Here is a 15,515-nt window from a genome sequence, read left to right as displayed (position 1 = left end):
TGGCCACCCCCACTCCACAGGAGCCGGCCACGTGGTTTGTTTGTTCTTTGAGGAATCTACTTGCACATGGCCAGGCCTTCACTCCTACAGCACCCTCAATCAGAAAACTTCTCTTTCCTCCACTCCCTGAGAGTCTACACCTGTGGAAGCTCAGATTCAGGTCTCCTTGAAGTCTTCTCTGGTTCCCCAGTGAGTTACTCTAAGCTCTATTATAGCATTTACAATAATAATCGCTCCATATGTATGTACAGACCCTCGGCGAAAAAACACTTGTCACCAGCATTTTATTTATCCCTCACCACTCTGAACATACGTGTTGTCTCACATAGATGAGGACGCCTGTCAGAGCTGCAGTGTAAGTTGATTCATTTTTCCGCAAGCCACACCCCGTCCCCGCGCCCGTGCCCGGGATGGAGGCCCGAGCGGGATCCCAGCTGGCCCTGTCCCGGAACGTGCCTGATGACGTCATACTCTGGGCGAGGCTGGGCAGCTGGCCAGCCGACCTCTTCCGGATCCCCGGTCTCCACTTTAGGGACCTTCTTCCACCAGACTTCGTTTGAGCCTTTAGCGCATGCTCCAAATCCTCCAGCGTCCCATAATGCATTGTCTGACGCTTTGCCCTCGCCCCTGGCAACAAATGCGCAGCCGCCCAAGGGACTTTGACGCTGCGCTGCCCGACAGGGTCTCAGAAGAAAGTTTGTCCCTCTGCGCGATCCGGCATTCAGAGGTCGTTGCTAGGCGCCCACGTTCCGCTCCTTCACATCTGATTGGATTTCACTCAAAAGTTGAGGCGGGGTTTTACCGTAGCGCGCATGCGTGCAGCAAAGGATGGAGGACTCGGAACCCGAGCGGAAGGTAGGAGCGAGACAGGGGTCCGCGCTTGTGGCGAGCGGCAGTGAAAGCGGGGGGCCTGAGCCTGACTTCTTTGTATTTGTAGCGGGCTCGCACCGACGAGGCGACTGCCACAGGAAGCCGCTCCGAGACGGAGGATGAGGGTGACGAAGACTACGTGCCTTACGTGCCTTTGCGACAGCGCCGGCAACTGCTGGTGAGGGCCCCGGTTCGGAAGAGGAATGAGGGCGTGGGATCGGGGGACGGGGTTGGGGAGAGGTGGCCGCCAGTGGAGCGAGCTGCCAGTACTCGGGACAGTGGCCGTCTGGCGAACGAGGGACGGGCAACCTGATCTGAGTTCGCAGGGTACAGATCCCTTTACCAAAAGCCAAGATCTTGACGCAGGCCCCCTGGGCCCAATGCTCCGCTCTGTTTTGGGCTTGGCTCTGAGGGGCGCTGGTGGAACCTCAGCTCCAGAAGCTACTGCAACGAAGGCGCAAAGGAGCTGCGGAGGAGGAGCAGCAGGACAGCGGCAGCGAGCCCCGGGGAGATGAGGACGATATCCCGCTGGGCCCTCAGTCCAACGTCAGCCTCCTGGATCAGCACCAGCACCTCAAAGAGAAGGCTGAAGGTGGGCTGGAAAGCAGCGGGGAGGCTCAGCTTGGTACAGTGCTTTGGTGTCTGACATCTGCTACTTTCCTCAGCCCGCAAGGAGTCTGCCAAGGAGAAGCAGCTGAAAGAAGAGGAAAAGATCCTGGAGAGTGTGGCTGAGGGCCGAGGTATGGTTGTAGCCAGGGCAGAGGGGGAGGTGGACCGAGCCTCCTCCCCAAACCCCAGCCCCAGGCATGTTATATCTCATGGGCCTGGCCTCTGGGAAGCAAGAGCCAGCCCTGAGCCTCGTCTGTTTCCTCAGCCTTGATGTCAGTGAAGGAAATGGCCAAGGGAATCACATATGATGATCCGATCAAAACCAGGTATGTTTTTCAGTCTGTGGGAAGGCAGTCACTTTTACTTGGAATGGTAGTGGCTGAGACTGGCAGGTGCACCCCACAGCCAGTTGTGCCCGGGGCCTCTCTTGACCCCCACCACGCACTCACAGTTGGACACCCCCCCGTTATGTCCTGAGCATGTCTGAAGAGCGGCATGAACGCGTACGGAAGAAGTACCACATCCTGGTGGAAGGAGATGGCATCCCACCACCCATCAAGAGCTTCAAGGAAATGAAATTTCCTGCAGGTACCTGGGAACTTTGGTAGTCAAACAACTGTGAGGTTGTGTCCCAGCCCCCGCTGAGCTCAGCATCTACAGCGATGGGTCTAGCCAGTGGAGATGGAGGGACTTAGGTTTGAATTTCAGTTGCCCAGCTGTACCTGTTCACTGTCTTCTGCCATTAGGGAGCTTCAGTGGGCAAGTGATATTGGCCTTAAGTGGACCTGGGTGTAAATCCTCCCTCCAGTTATCCTAGAGATCTTAGACAAGTCTTTCTTTTTCTCTTTTTCTCTGGGCCTCATTTGTAACTTGAAGGGAGTGGGAGTAGTGCCAATTTTACAGCTTTGGGAGGCCTGATAAAGTATCTGTGAGACACAAGGATGATACTGAGATTGTTTTCCGTAGCCATCCTGAGAGGCCTAAAGAAGAAAGGCATCCACCACCCAACACCCATTCAGATCCAGGGCATCCCCACCATGTGAGTGTGGACCTGGGGGCCCTGAAGAGGGTGGTGATGGGGAGGAGCAGTCACTAGGTGTCCATCTGGAGACTCATTCCCTACATCCTGCTGAACCTGATCCTCAGGCCTCTCCTCTCCCCACAGTCTGTCTGGCCGTGACATGATAGGTATCGCCTTCACGGGTTCAGGCAAGACACTGGTGTTCACATTGCCTGTCATCATGTTCTGCCTGGAACAAGAAAAAAGATTACCTTTCTCCAAGCGTGAAGGGCCCTATGGACTCATCATCTGCCCCTCGGTAAGGCAGACCAGGCTGGAGACAGAGCGGAGACAGGACTGCCTTCTGGTACCAACCTCTGCCCTGTTCCTACAGCGGGAGCTCGCCCGGCAGACCCATGGCATCCTGGAGTATTACTGCCGCCTGCTGCAGGAGGACAGCTCCCCACTCCTGCGCTGCGCTCTCTGCATCGGGGGCATGTCTGTTAAAGAGCAGATGGAAACCATCCGACAGTGAGCATAAGCACCCCCACCCTGTGGGCCTCCCCAGAGCCCCTCGACAAGCTAAAGGGCCCTTTGCTTTAGCTACCCTTGCAGACCCTTCCAGAAGCTTCCTTGTCCTCAAGGAGTTCCTTGTCTCATGGGGAGATCAGTTGGGGTGGGACAGAGGGATGTGGTAAGGTACTGTGGGAGCACGACAGATGGAATGGGGGCATCTGGGAGGTCAGGGGTCAGGGCATTCTAGGCAGAAGAGACAGAGGTGGGGGACCCAGGATGTCCAGGAAGGTCAGGGTCATTCAGTGTGGTCCAGCATGGAGGCTGAGACACTAGGGCAGGGCCAGATCCATGGCCTTTCCACACAGTGTAGTCTCCAGCAGACAATGCTAACTGCCCTGGACCAGGCTCTGGAGTCACGGACAGGCCACACTCAGGCCCTTCTTTCCAAGGCATTCCCGGTCTCAGGGAAGATTCAGATACAGAAAAGATTAAGTTAGCATTCCAGGGAAGTGAGCCCATCAATGCCTACAAAGGGAGCTGTGGGAGCACATACTGAGGCCTGTGTGGAGATTCAGGATCACCCTCCTTCTAGAGAGGGAAGGGTATGCAGGGTTGATTCATGGCTGGGGAGGAGCTCTAGAGCAGAGCAGTAGTCAAGAAGGTTGCAGCCCCTTCTAGAAGAGACATGTTTTACAAGTAGGGCAGGGTGGTGGACGTGATGAAGGGACAGATGAGGAGAGACAGGAAAGAGGCCAGAGAGCAGAATGAGCAGAATGCCAGCCCTTAGGTGCAGGGATGGGTGGGTAGCCCTGACCTCAGGGTCCTCTTGATCCCCAGCGGTGTGCACATGATGGTGGCCACCCCTGGGCGCCTCATGGATTTGCTGCAGAAGAAGATGGTCAGCCTAGACATCTGCCGCTACCTGGCTCTGGACGAGGCTGACCGCATGATTGACATGGGTTTCGAGGGCGACATCCGCACCATCTTCTCCTACTTCAAGGTGCCCGTCCCTGCCTGGCTAGGGCATTCCTGCCACCCTCCCCACCACACCCCATTCAACTGTGGCAGGCCCTGAGGCCTGGCACTGCCCACCCACTGCCCCTGCTTCAGGGGGCTACATCCCAGCTACTCGGCCTTCCCAGGCCTCACATGCCCTCAGTCCTAGCCCTACTCTTCCTCAGGGCCAGCGGCAGACCCTACTCTTCAGTGCCACCATGCCTAAGAAGATTCAGAACTTTGCCAAGAGTGCCCTGGTAAAGCCAGTCACGATCAACGTGGGCCGCGCTGGGGCCGCCAGCCTGGATGTCATCCAGGTGGGCAGGCACTCCTGATGAGCAGGGTCTCACTTGTGAGGATTGGATCTGGCCACGTTGAAGCTCTTGGAGTAGGGTTGAGGGGCCACCTTGTGGGCACTGGGGGTTTCATTCAAATCCCCAGCCCTTAGCAGGAAACATTCTTAGGGCAGCCAGTGCTTTATGGCAAGAGGCTTCTGGTTTCCTCCCAGCCAGGATTGGGGGCCCAGGCTCTGTGGCAGGGCCAGGGCTGGTGAGCCCATTTGCAAGCCCACCTGACCTGGCCCCTGTGATGGCAGGAGGTGGAATATGTCAAGGAGGAGGCCAAGATGGTATACCTGCTTGAGTGCCTACAGAAAACACCCCCACCCGTAAGTGCAGCCCACCAGGCTGGCTGAGGACCCCTGGAATGAAGGGGAGGGGGGAGTGGGGGCAGCATGCTGGAGAAGGTCGGGCACGCCCGGTTGGGGTCAGCCCCCATGACTGAAGTTGGCTTTCCTGGACAGGTGCTCATCTTTGCGGAGAAGAAGGCAGATGTGGATGCCATCCACGAGTACCTGCTGCTCAAGGGGGTCGAGGCGGTGGCCATCCATGGGGGCAAAGGTCAGGGGGTAGTGCACATGTAGGCATGGATTTTGCTGCCATTGCTGCCCTCACCTAATCCCTCTCCCTGCCTAGTAGGCCCGCCACTACTCCCCAGACTCCTGTCACTCTAACAGCTCCTGCCTAACCCTCCCCAGACCAGGAGGAACGGACCAAGGCCATCGAGGCATTCCGGGAGGGCAAGAAGGATGTCCTGGTGGCCACAGACGTAGCCTCCAAGGGCCTGGACTTCCCTGCCATCCAGCATGTCATAAATTATGACATGCCTGAGGAGATCGAGAACTACGGTGGGGAGCTTAGGTGGGGGGCAAGGTGTCAGGGGTGCGGGCTGGGCCCCAGCCCCTGGGCAGTAGGCCAGAGGTTCTGTTCCCTCTCTGCAGTGCACCGTATCGGCCGTACCGGGCGCTCAGGAAACACAGGCATCGCCACCACTTTCATCAACAAGGCCTGTGGTAAGGCTGCCACCAGGGCCACCCCAGCTGTGCCCTGGGTCCTCTGCCTGTGGCTACCCAGGTCCTGGCTGCAGGGCCTAGGGTTGGGCCCCATGGTCCCCTCCTACCCCCACAGACGAGTCGGTGCTGATGGACCTGAAAGCCCTGCTGCTGGAGGCTAAGCAGAAGGTGCCCCCTGTGCTACAAGTGCTGCACTGTGGGGATGAGTCCATGCTGGACATTGGAGGTGACCGCTGGCCAGGAGACCCCGGGGCGGTGCGGGCGGGGGGCAGGGGAACATGACGAGGGCACCACAAAACAAGTATTTGCCGCACATCAGAGGACTTGAGGGAGGGCTCTAATGGGAAGCCAGGGTCTGGGGTGTGGAGCCTGGTCCTGCAGTCCTGCTGACTCTCACCCCCATGCCCCCAGGAGAGCGTGGCTGTGCATTCTGTGGGGGCTTGGGCCATCGAATCACTGACTGCCCCAAACTCGAGGCTATGCAGACCAAGCAGGTTAGCAACATCGGCCGCAAGGACTACCTGGCCCACAGTTCCATGGACTTCTGAGCCCTCTGTCATCCCTTGTCTCCAAGAGACCTCAGTCTCCAGCCACCTCCTACACACACCAGCCCCCTGGACAAAAAGCCAGCATCTTTGGCCCAGCTGGCCTGGGCTGGGCCAGGCTGGGCCTGGCTGCCTGCTCCCTGTGTCCCCCAGAATTACTATTTTTGTTCCCCTTTACCCCAGCTGTCATTAAAGCACAAGCCTCCCTGGTCTCAGCCCAGCCCTGCCTCTGTGTTTCGCCTTCCCTGATCCCTGCTTCCTGGACAGGCCTCACCCTCTGACCTCCGTAGCCCCTCTAAGGCGGGGGAACTGGCATCTCCCACCGCTACTGCCAACACGGCCGGCTGGGTTTTGGTTGTGGAGAGAGCCACGTACCTGGGGCCCCCTGCTGGGAGCTTTGGGTAGCTCCTCTGGGCTAGCTGGATTTGTGGCTCAGGGAGAGACCGCATTGGTGGGCCCCGGGGGAAATGGCTGGGTTTTCTGGTCTCTGGTTGGCTCTTATAATCTCCAAACTTGCCTCAGCCTCCCTCTTCCTGTCAGTTGTATGAAGCTCCCGGAGCCCCTTGGGAGGTGACTTCCTGCCTCAGGCCCCCTGCCCACTTGCCTGCCCGCACAGACTCCCAGTGGGGAACCCTCTGTCCACCTCGCTGAGGGGGCAGCAGACGCCACAGGACCACCACTCAGGCAGCTAGCACTCACTGATCTCACTCTGCCTGGGTGTCTGTTGGGCTCAGGATCCAGGCAATTCAGGCAGACGCCTGCTGGGAGGCTCATAGGTAAGTGGGAGAGACAGGAGATGGGAATAACGGGAGTGGCAGATGGCGCAGGATCTCCACGTCTGGCAAGGGATGGGCAGCAAGTCCTCGGGGCCCGGCACTTCATGTGCAAGACCACATGCTTATCCCAGCAGGACAGCAGTTGCTCAAGTCATGTTTGTCACTTGGTGTTTGGCCTTGGGCAAGTTACTTAATATTTCTGAGCCTCGATTTCCTCATCATTGAAATGGCAATGAGAATGCAAAGAACAGACTGTCCGGCTGCCGGAGCTTGGGGCTGCCCAGGCTGCAAGGGACACAAAGCCGGGTGGAGAGGCCCATGGAAAAGACTTCTGCCCACACCCCATATGCGACCCTAAAGAGTATTGCTCAGCCTGGTTACACATGCCTGCCTAAAGGTGGCATTGAATGAGTGACAGGAGGCTGTTCCCAGAAATCAGACACACACTCAGAGCCCCAGTAGTAGCCTCCAGCAAGGTGAGGCCCCCCCCTCCAAAAAAAAAAATGCCTAGCAAGAAGAAAAGTTTTAAAAAAGCATGTGATCTCTCCAGGGACCCAATGGGGGCATGCCACTCATGCTCACATGACTGGGCCATGCCGTGAGGACGGGCTCACTGGTGGGGCCCTTGTGCTCGGTGTGGGGTGCTCAAGGGGGACCTCCCCAGGGGAAGAGGCAGCCCAGCTATCAAGTGGCACAGTGGTAAGGGGTTCCTGGGAGGCACTGGGCCAAGGGGAGGTGGAGGCCAGGACAGGGCACCTTGAGTGTAGGGCTGAGGAGCCCAGGCTACACCCCCGGGCAGGGGGTAGTCAGAGGGGTTGGTTTGGGGTTGGTGGAAAGGACCACAATGAGCCCTGTCAGGCAGTGGTTCAAAGGGGAGATGAGAGGCTGGTAATGGACAGGGACTGTGAAGACAGGGGAGCAGGTGAATATTAGAAATATTTCCAGGATAAAGGCCAGCAGAGCGGCACTGAGAGGGTACCAACCAGGGCTCAAGAGTGGGGAAAGCAAGGAGCAGGCCAGTCTGGCTAGAGGAGGTCCTGGGACAGGGACAGGGCCGCGGGAACGTCAGGTGCCGGGGTGTGCGACTGTCCTGCTCAGAGGAGAGGTCGGAGCTTATGACTCACAGCCAGCTGACCCAGGTGCAGGCAGAGGTCAGCCGCCCTCCGGGGGTCTGAGGCCCCGGCCAGGCACACGTGGGCGCCTTGGGCCAGCTGGACCCCGAGGAAGAAATATGTGATGTCCCCACCCCTATCCTAGCTCCTTTACTGAAGACGGGCGCCCCTCCCCCCAGCCCTGCAGCTGCCTCTCTGGACAGAGGGAGGGGGAAGTGGCCAGAAGGGGAAGTGTGAGGAGTTCCCCTCCGGCCTGTCACCAGTCTCATCAGGCCCTCGGAGTGGCAGTCCCGGGGCCTGGCAGCGGCCATGGAGCCTCGGGAGACTCCCATCAAGGACGGCATCCTCTATCAGCAGCACATCAAGTTCGGCAAGGTGGGGACCCTGGCTGCCAGGCAGCTTGTTCAGGACAGTAGGCGGCAGCCTCAACCCACCGGGACCTGGGAGAATGGGGAAGGAGTCAGGGTGGGGAACCCAACCAAGGTGTTGGGGAGTAGAGCAGAGCCCCATTCTCAGCTTGAGTGGGCCTTTTGGAGAGCCTGTCCTGTTTGCGGATGGGGAAGCCAAGCGCGGGGAGGATCTAAGAATCCAAACCTTGGGGCAGGGCAGAGCTGAGAGGCTGGCTAACCCAACAGCCTTCCGCCCTGTGTAGTAGAGGCACCCAGGCTCCTGCGGACAAGGCCGGGGCTGAGTCGGAGGAGCACCAGCCTGCAGACGAGGGCTCAGCTCCTCCTAGCCCTGTTACAGGACACAGTTGGGGGCTTTGCCTTTCTCCCCAGGCAGCAGGCCCTTCACCCTCACAGCTCAGCTGCAGCTGCTGCCCAGGCAGATAAACAGTCTGTTTCCTTTGCTTTACACTATTTGCATGTTTCCTTCCTTGCCATCATGAGACCGAGGCCTCCCTCCTGCTCAGCCCTGGTCCCATGGCCCGAGTGACCTTTTCTTTGGGGAGAGGGCGTAGGGGGCACCAATACAATCGTAGCGTCAGGTGGTCTGCTTCAACCACGTCAGGGACATGATCCAATAGAAGCCCCAACCTTGCGTTCTCAGGGCTTTTGAGATATGAGGACACTAGTGCTCATAGGAGTCACAGTTAGGCAATTGGTGGGATGGACTTGAACCCACAGCTGACCGCCTGCCAGCACAGACTCTTCCCCCCTGCTGGGCTGGCCCTGGCAGGGCCCCCTTCTCTGGGGCCTGCGGATCTGGGGGAAGCAGAGGCCAGCCAGGGTGGCCAGGAGCACTTGCTGAGCAGTGTGTGCTGAGCTGAGCTACAGGGAGAACTGCCACCCAAGGGTCTTTTCCCCTATCCTCATCTCCCACAGAAGTCCTGGCGGAAGGTATGGGGTCTGCTGTATGCAGGAAGCCCATCAGGTGTGGCACGGCTGGAGAGCTGGGAGGTCCGGGATGGTGGCCTGGGGCCAGCATGTGACAGGTCTGCAGGCCCCAGCCGGCGTGGGGAACGGCGGATCATCCGCCTGGCTGACTGCGTGTCTGTGCTGCCGGCTGACGGTGAGAGCTGCCCCAAGGACACTGGTGCCTTCCTGCTCACCACCACAGAGCGAAGCCACCTGCTGGCCGCGCAGCATCGCCAGGAATGGATGGGCCCCATCTGCCAGCTGGCCTTCCAGGTGAGCATAAGGGGCAAGAGGTGGGCCACCTGACCCCCGACCTTGTTCATCTCCATGCTCACTCCCATCCTGTCACTCAGCAAGTACCTGCCAAGCACCTGTGAGCCTTCGGGGGAATAGCCTCGAAGTCCACAGAACGAATCTCAGATGGCCATTCATGCTGTGGGAAAAATGAAAGGCTGGTGGGACCAGGCATGAATGGCGGGATGTTAGATGGGAAGGCCTCTCAGGAAGGGACAGTGAGCCAAGTCCTCAAGGACAAATAAGAGCCCACCAGGCAAAGATCTGAGGCAAGAGTGACCCAGACACTGAGGTCTGAGGAGTGTCCTGAACAGAGGGGGCAGCATGGGCAAAGGCCCTGTGGCAGGGGAAAGTTTGGTGTGTTAAAGGGGCAGAAAGGCCATTGTGGCTGGAGAGTAAGGAGTGGGAGGGAGCCCAGGAGGAGGCAAAGGTGGAGAGTTTGGTGGGAGCCAGCTGAAACTACTCTGGGCCACATGCAGAGTTCGGGGCTTTATTCTGAGTGAGAGGAGATGCCTTTGAGAGGGGGATTCTTTGGGGAGCCAGGGACTGAGAGCTTTAAAGCTTCACAGGGTCTATGATGGACCAAAAGGAAATGAGCCTAGCAGTTCCTCAAAAACTTAAACATAGAGTTGCCATATGACCCAGCAATTGCACTAGTAGGTGTATACCCAAGAGAATTGAAACAGGTGTTCAAACAGAACTTGTATGAGAATGCTCAGGGCAGCAATATTCACAATAGCTCAAAGGTGCAGACAACCCCAATGTCTGTTAACTGATGGTTACACCCAATGTAGTCTATACATACAACAGAGTATTACCTGACTATTAAAAAAAAAAATGAGGTAGTGATGCATGCTAACACAATAAATGAACCTGGAGAACATCATGCTAAGTAAAAGGAGCCAGACACAAAAGACCACACATTAGTATCAGTCTATTTATGTGAAACACCCAGAATAGGCAAATCTATAGGGACAGAAAGCAGCTTAGCGGTTGCCAGGGGCTGGGGAAGAGGGAGTGGGTAGTAACTGCTAATGGGTTTCCATGTGGAATGATGAAAAATTCTGGAACTAGGGGCGCCTGGGTGGCTCAGTCGTTAAGCGTCTGCCTTCAGCTCAGGTCATGATCTCAGGGTCCTGGGATCGAGCCCCGCATCGGGCTCCCTGCTCCGCGGGAGGCCTGCTTCTCCCTCTCCCACTCCCCCTGCTTGTGTTCCCTCTCTCGCTGTGTCTCTCTCTGTCAAATAAATAAAATCTTTAAAAAAGAAAAAGAAAAATTCTGGAACTAGATAAAGGTGACCATTACACAACCTTATGACTATATACTAAAACCACTGAATTATATACTTTAAAATGGTGAAATGGTAAATTTTATGTTGTGTATTCTACCACAATATTTTATTTTTTAAAAGATTTTATTTATTTATTTGACAGAGAGAGAGGGAGAGAGCATGAGCAGAGAGAGGCAGAGGGAAAGGGAGAAGGAGGCTCCCTGTTGAGCAGGGAGCCCAATGTGGGACTCTATCCCAGGACCCTGGGATCATGACCTGAGCCGATGGCAGACGTTTAACTGACTGAGCCATGCAGGCATCCCCACCACAATATTTTAAGTTTAAAAAAAAAGGGGCGCCTGGGTGGCTCAGTTGGTTAAGCAACTGCCTTCGGCTCAGGTCATGATCCTGGAGTCCCGGGATCGAGTCCCGCATCAGGTTCCCTGCTCAGCGAGGAGGCTGCTTCTCCCTCTGGCCCTCCCCCCGCTCATGTACTCTCTCTCATTCTCACTCTCTCAAATAAATAAATAAATCTTTAAAAAAAAAAAGGAAATGGGGCGCCTGGGTGGCTCAGATGGTTAAGCGTCTGCCTTCGGCTCAGGTCATGATCTCAGGGTCCTGGGATCGAGTCCCGCATCGGGCTCCCTGCTCCTTGGGAGCCTGCTTCTCCCTCTGCCTCTCTCTCTCTCTCTCTCTGTCTCTCATGAATAAATAAATAAAATTAAAAAAATTATTAAAAAAAAATAATAATAAAAAAAAAAGGAAATGAACAGGAACAAGGAGACCAGTGAGGAAGCTGTCGCATGTGACCCCGGCCATGCCACCATGGGCCAAGGTGGTTGTGCTGGAGGTGCTGACAGAGCTCAGAGGATGTGAGGGGAGATGGTGAAAGAGGCCTGGAGAAGGATGGAGGAGCCAATTCACTTGCATGTCCCACCCCTAAAGCTCCTGCCCCTTTATCACTCCAAGCTGTTAGGGACACACACAGGAGGCCCAGTCCCTGGCCAAGTGCAAGTGCAATGGGGACCTCCTCTTGTGTGCCGCTACTTTACAACTCTCGGCACCCTTAAGGGGGCACGTGGGGGCTGCAGGTGGGGAAACAGAGGGGTCCCCAGGGTCGTGCAGTGTGTCGGGGGCAGAACTGGAAGTGGCACCCCAGTCCCTGGATGTTCCTGCTTGGCCTGGAGTCCTGGGTTACTGGCCCAGGGAGAGGATGTAGAAAGAGGAGTGGGGGGAAGGCTCTAACTTCTGACTGTTTTTCATTCTCCAGGGCATAGGGGAGTATTCCTCAGGACCAGGGGAGGTGGAAGCTTCCAAGAGGGGCCTGGTCCCCATGGAGGAGAATTCCATCTACTCCTCCTGGCAAGAAGGTGAGTCAGGGAGGGGCAGGGGCAGCCTCAGCCGTCCTCCACCCAGGGCTGGGACCTTTGGGGGACCCAGGCGGGCTATCCCTGATGCCCTCGCCACCCTCCTGCCTGCAGTGGGCGAGTTTCCAGTGGTGGTGCAGAGGACCGAGGCTGCCACCCGCTGCCAGCTGAAGGGGCCCTACCTCCTAGTGCTAAGCCAAGACACCATCCAGCTGCGGGAATCCTCCAGCCCCCAGGCCCTCTACACCTGGCCCTACCGCTTCCTGCGCAAGTTCGGCTCTGACAAGGTGAGGTGCAAGGAGTGCCCTGCTGGGAAGGGTGGCAGGTGGACAGGAGCCCAGGTCCCTCTGCCGCGAACCCACCCATACCACCCCCTAACCCCGTGTCCAGGACGTGTTCTCCTTTGAAGCCGGACGCCGCTGTGACTCGGGCGAGGGTCTCTTCGCCTTCAGCAGCCCCCGAGCCCTCGACCTGTGCAGGGCCGTGGCCGCTGCCATTGCCCGCCAGCAGGAACGGCTGCCAGAGCAGGCTGGGCCCCGGCCCTGTCCCCTGCCTCGGGCCACCTCCCTGCCCTCACTGGACCCGCCAGGAGAGCTGCGGGAGGTGCCCCCAGGGCTGGAGCCGCCCAGCTCCCGGAGGGCACGCCTGGCTGAGCCCGGCCCCCAGAGCCTGCCCCCACTGCTGAGCCCGGTGCCCCACGATGAGCCGGTGTCTGGGCTCTACGCATCCGTGTGCAAGCGGGCCAGTGGGCCCCCAGGCAATGCCGAGCACCTCTATGAGAACCTATGCCTGCTGGAGGCAGGCCCCGTGCTGCCCAAGGATAGGGACCCCGAGCAGGAGGGTCCCAGCTGCCACAGCCCCCTGGGCAGCCCCATCTACCACAACAGCGAGGACCTGGGCGGGCCGGGCCCTGCCCACAACAGCAGCCTCGAGGCCCAGTACCGGCGGCTGCTGGAACTAGAGCTGGGCGACAGTGATGAAGCTGGGAGCTCTGGCCGCCCCAGTGCTCACACGGGCTTCAAGGCCAAGCTGGTGACTCTGCTGAGCCGTGAGCGGAAGAAGGGCCCAGTCCCCTGTGACCGGCCCTGAAAGCCCTGCGTGGCTCTGTGGCAGGAGGAAAGACAGGTGCTCTGCTGTTCCTGGGCCAGGGCCAACAATGGACATCTGGGACACAGCCCTGCATCCACTCTGGCCTGCAGGGGTAAGGCAGGCAGGCTGGGGAGGACCCCTCCTGTGCCCCACCGGTCCCCCCTCCCCCACCGTGTACAGTGTACAGGTTTGCTGGTAATAAAACCTCCCAGCTCTGCTCCTGGTCCCACCTTGTAGCGCATAGTGTACAGTTCCTCCCTTCAGCTCTTGGCAGTGGTGCTCACCGAGCCACACAGACACACAGACCCTCACTCACGTGCCCTGAAGCAAACACCAGCGCCCTGTGCTGGGTGCCGGGGACACACCTAGCCTGCACTTGACCTCTGCAACCCGTGGGCTCCAGTCCACTTGAGCAGATGGGTGGGATGCAGATAATTAGGGCCCATGTAGTCAGTCCTGTGCAACAAAAATGACAGGGACAGTAAGGCAGGAGGAGAAATTGGGCTTGCCCATGCGTGAGGTGCCCTCTGAGTTAAGCGTGAAGGACAGGCGGAGCCTTACCAGGTGGACAGCAAGCCCCTGGTCTTTCCAGGCTGAGGGTGCGTCTGCACTGGCCCAGAGATAAAGGGAAAAGCATGGGGCTGACAGGGAGTTGGTGGCCAAGCATGAGAGGCCTGACCATCCTGCAGTGAGCTTGGTCTCATCCTCAGCAGAGAGACACAGTCAGATTATAGAAGGAGCAGTGCGGAAAACAAATTTGAGGGAGCCCAACTGGAGACCAAGTAGCCTGAGCTGGGGAGGAGGTAATAGGTGGGGTGGGGGGGGGGAGGGCAGGTGGAAGGGACTTCAAAGATTGGCACAACCAAAACACCTGCTCCCCAATAAGACTCCAAAATGTGCAGACACTTCTGGGAACCTTGGGCCTCAGTCTCCTCAACTGTCGAGGACAAAGGTCAAATTACCTACCAGGCATGCATTCATGCCTTAGAGTTTTACTGCCTGCCTACTCTGTGCCAGGCACTGGGGACACCGCCATGTTCAAGACAGTGAGGTCCTTTTGTTTTTGTTTTCCTTTTTTTTTTTTTTTTTTGGAGAGAGTGTGGGGCGGGCGGGTGAGGGAGAGAGAGAATCCTAAGCAGGCTCCATGCTCAGCACGGAGCCCCAACATGGGGCTTGATCTCACAACCCTGAGATCATGACCTGAGCCGTAATCAAGAGTCGGAGGCTTAACCGACCGAGCCACCCAGGCGCCCCATAATTCAGTGAGGTTCCGTGCTCAAGGATCTCATGTTCCAGAGGGAGATAAACAAGTGTCTTGAAGACTTTGGTGCCCTCACGCTACTCCTGTCACCATGCCTGAGGCCTCCCTGCACAAAAGCATCATGCCCCCAAGCATCTTGCCCCCAGCCCCTTGACCTCAACTCTGCCTCCTCCGCCCATGCCATTGGCACATCCTGCGCCTCTTCATGACAGTGATGCTCCCTCTTCGCAATCTTATTTCCAAGCATCCACCTCTGGCCACCTCCTTTTCTCCTTCCAGCCCACTTCCTCTGGCATGGCCCGTAAAGCTCCTCTCCAACCACACTGGCCTACAGGACCCTTTCCTCACCATCTGTGCAGTCGCTCCCCACAACGCCATCCTTGTCCAACTTCGATTCTTTGCTCCGCCAATGGAGCAACCCCCTTGTGCTCCTCTCTTCTTCCATCTTATTTGTCTGGCAAAATGCCCAGCCTCGGGTGAACCCAACTCCCCTCCATGCCTGTCCCCCGACAGCTGCCCGTGACCAGAGAAATTCACACAACCAGGCTGACCACATTCTCTCACGATGTGATCTCAAAGCTCAGATAGACAGGCTCTCCGGAGAGCTCCTCCATCCCAAGACCTTCTCACCTTCTCCTCTCCATCCCCACTCCTTCTCATCTCAAAGATATCCTGGACAGATGGCAGCTGACAGCAGCGAAGCCCCTCAACCTCCCAGCACTTCACTGGCAAGCGCACCAGCAGCCACACCATTTCCGTCCTGCCCTGCCATGACGGAAGTGTCTGCTCCCCAACCCGCGTGCTCTGACCGCAGCCCCCGTCCCCTCCCAGCTTGGCAAACTGAGCCATCCTCTCTCCTCACCCAGGAATTCCACCATCGCCATCATCCTTTCCAGCCACATGCAAACACGCTCCATAATTTCACATCTTTAAAGGAAACCTTTGACCTCACATTCGGCTTCAGCCACCTCCCCGTTCCCTTTTCCCCTTCACGGTGAAACTCCTCAAAAGTGTTGTTGATTACTTTCATTTCCACTTTCTCCTATTCTCCCTTTAGCCAACTCAAGTCTCCCTGTGGGCCCCACTGATCCATTACATCAC

At 57.6% G+C, this 15,515-nt stretch overlaps 2 protein-coding genes across 3 annotated transcripts; both read left to right on the top strand.

Moving 5' to 3' along the window:
* Positions 1 to 698: 698 nt before the first annotated feature.
* On the top strand, positions 699 to 6,107 carry DDX41 (DEAD-box helicase 41). 2 transcript variants are annotated; one of them, XM_081826443.1, is made up of 17 exons: positions 699 to 855; positions 938 to 1,048; positions 1,303 to 1,462; positions 1,536 to 1,610; positions 1,745 to 1,805; positions 1,958 to 2,067; positions 2,446 to 2,518; positions 2,645 to 2,798; positions 2,874 to 3,010; positions 3,833 to 3,995; positions 4,177 to 4,308; positions 4,587 to 4,658; positions 4,794 to 4,890; positions 5,028 to 5,177; positions 5,271 to 5,342; positions 5,458 to 5,568; positions 5,754 to 6,107. In XM_081826443.1, exons 1-17 carry the CDS (start codon positions 829 to 831, stop codon positions 5,888 to 5,890), a joined length of 1,842 nt encoding a protein of 613 aa, XP_081682569.1. In that variant the 5' UTR covers positions 699 to 828; the 3' UTR covers positions 5,891 to 6,107. The 2 variants fall into 2 exon arrangements, with proteins under 2 accessions (XP_081682569.1, XP_081682568.1); XM_081826442.1 differs by having other exon boundaries at positions 1,931 to 2,067.
* A 1,136-nt stretch (positions 6,108 to 7,243) lies between these two features.
* DOK3 (docking protein 3) lies at positions 7,244 to 13,371 on the top strand. Its single transcript, XM_081826444.1, has 5 exons — positions 7,244 to 8,150; positions 9,101 to 9,406; positions 11,968 to 12,067; positions 12,179 to 12,351; positions 12,455 to 13,371. The coding sequence occupies exons 1-5, from the start codon at positions 8,085 to 8,087 to the stop codon at positions 13,151 to 13,153; spliced, it is 1,344 nt and encodes a 447-aa protein (XP_081682570.1). The 5' UTR covers positions 7,244 to 8,084; the 3' UTR covers positions 13,154 to 13,371.
* The last annotated feature ends 2,144 nt before the right edge of the window (positions 13,372 to 15,515 follow it).

This window comes from Leptonychotes weddellii, chromosome 7, assembly GCF_054177405.1.
Source record: "Leptonychotes weddellii isolate Sample4059 chromosome 7, ASM5417740v2, whole genome shotgun sequence".
Taxonomy (NCBI): domain Eukaryota; kingdom Metazoa; phylum Chordata; class Mammalia; order Carnivora; family Phocidae; genus Leptonychotes; species Leptonychotes weddellii.
This window is presented reverse-complemented; position numbering and strand designations above follow the sequence as displayed.

Coding starts and splice junctions, on each gene's coding strand:
- DOK3 (XM_081826444.1), top strand. CDS start 8,085: ATGGAGCCTCGGGAGACTCCCATCAAGGACGGCATCCTCTATCAGCAG. Junction 9,407..11,967: donor TCTGCCAGCTGGCCTTCCAG/GTGAGCATAAGG, acceptor TTCATTCTCCAG/GGCATAGGGGAGTATTCCTC. Junction 12,352..12,454: donor GCAAGTTCGGCTCTGACAAG/GTGAGGTGCAAG, acceptor CCCCGTGTCCAG/GACGTGTTCTCCTTTGAAGC.
- DDX41 (XM_081826442.1), top strand. CDS start 829: ATGGAGGACTCGGAACCCGAGCGGAAG. Junction 1,611..1,744: donor GAGTGTGGCTGAGGGCCGAG/GTATGGTTGTAG, acceptor CTGTTTCCTCAG/CCTTGATGTCAGTGAAGGAA. Junction 5,178..5,270: donor TGAGGAGATCGAGAACTACG/GTGGGGAGCTTA, acceptor CCCTCTCTGCAG/TGCACCGTATCGGCCGTACC.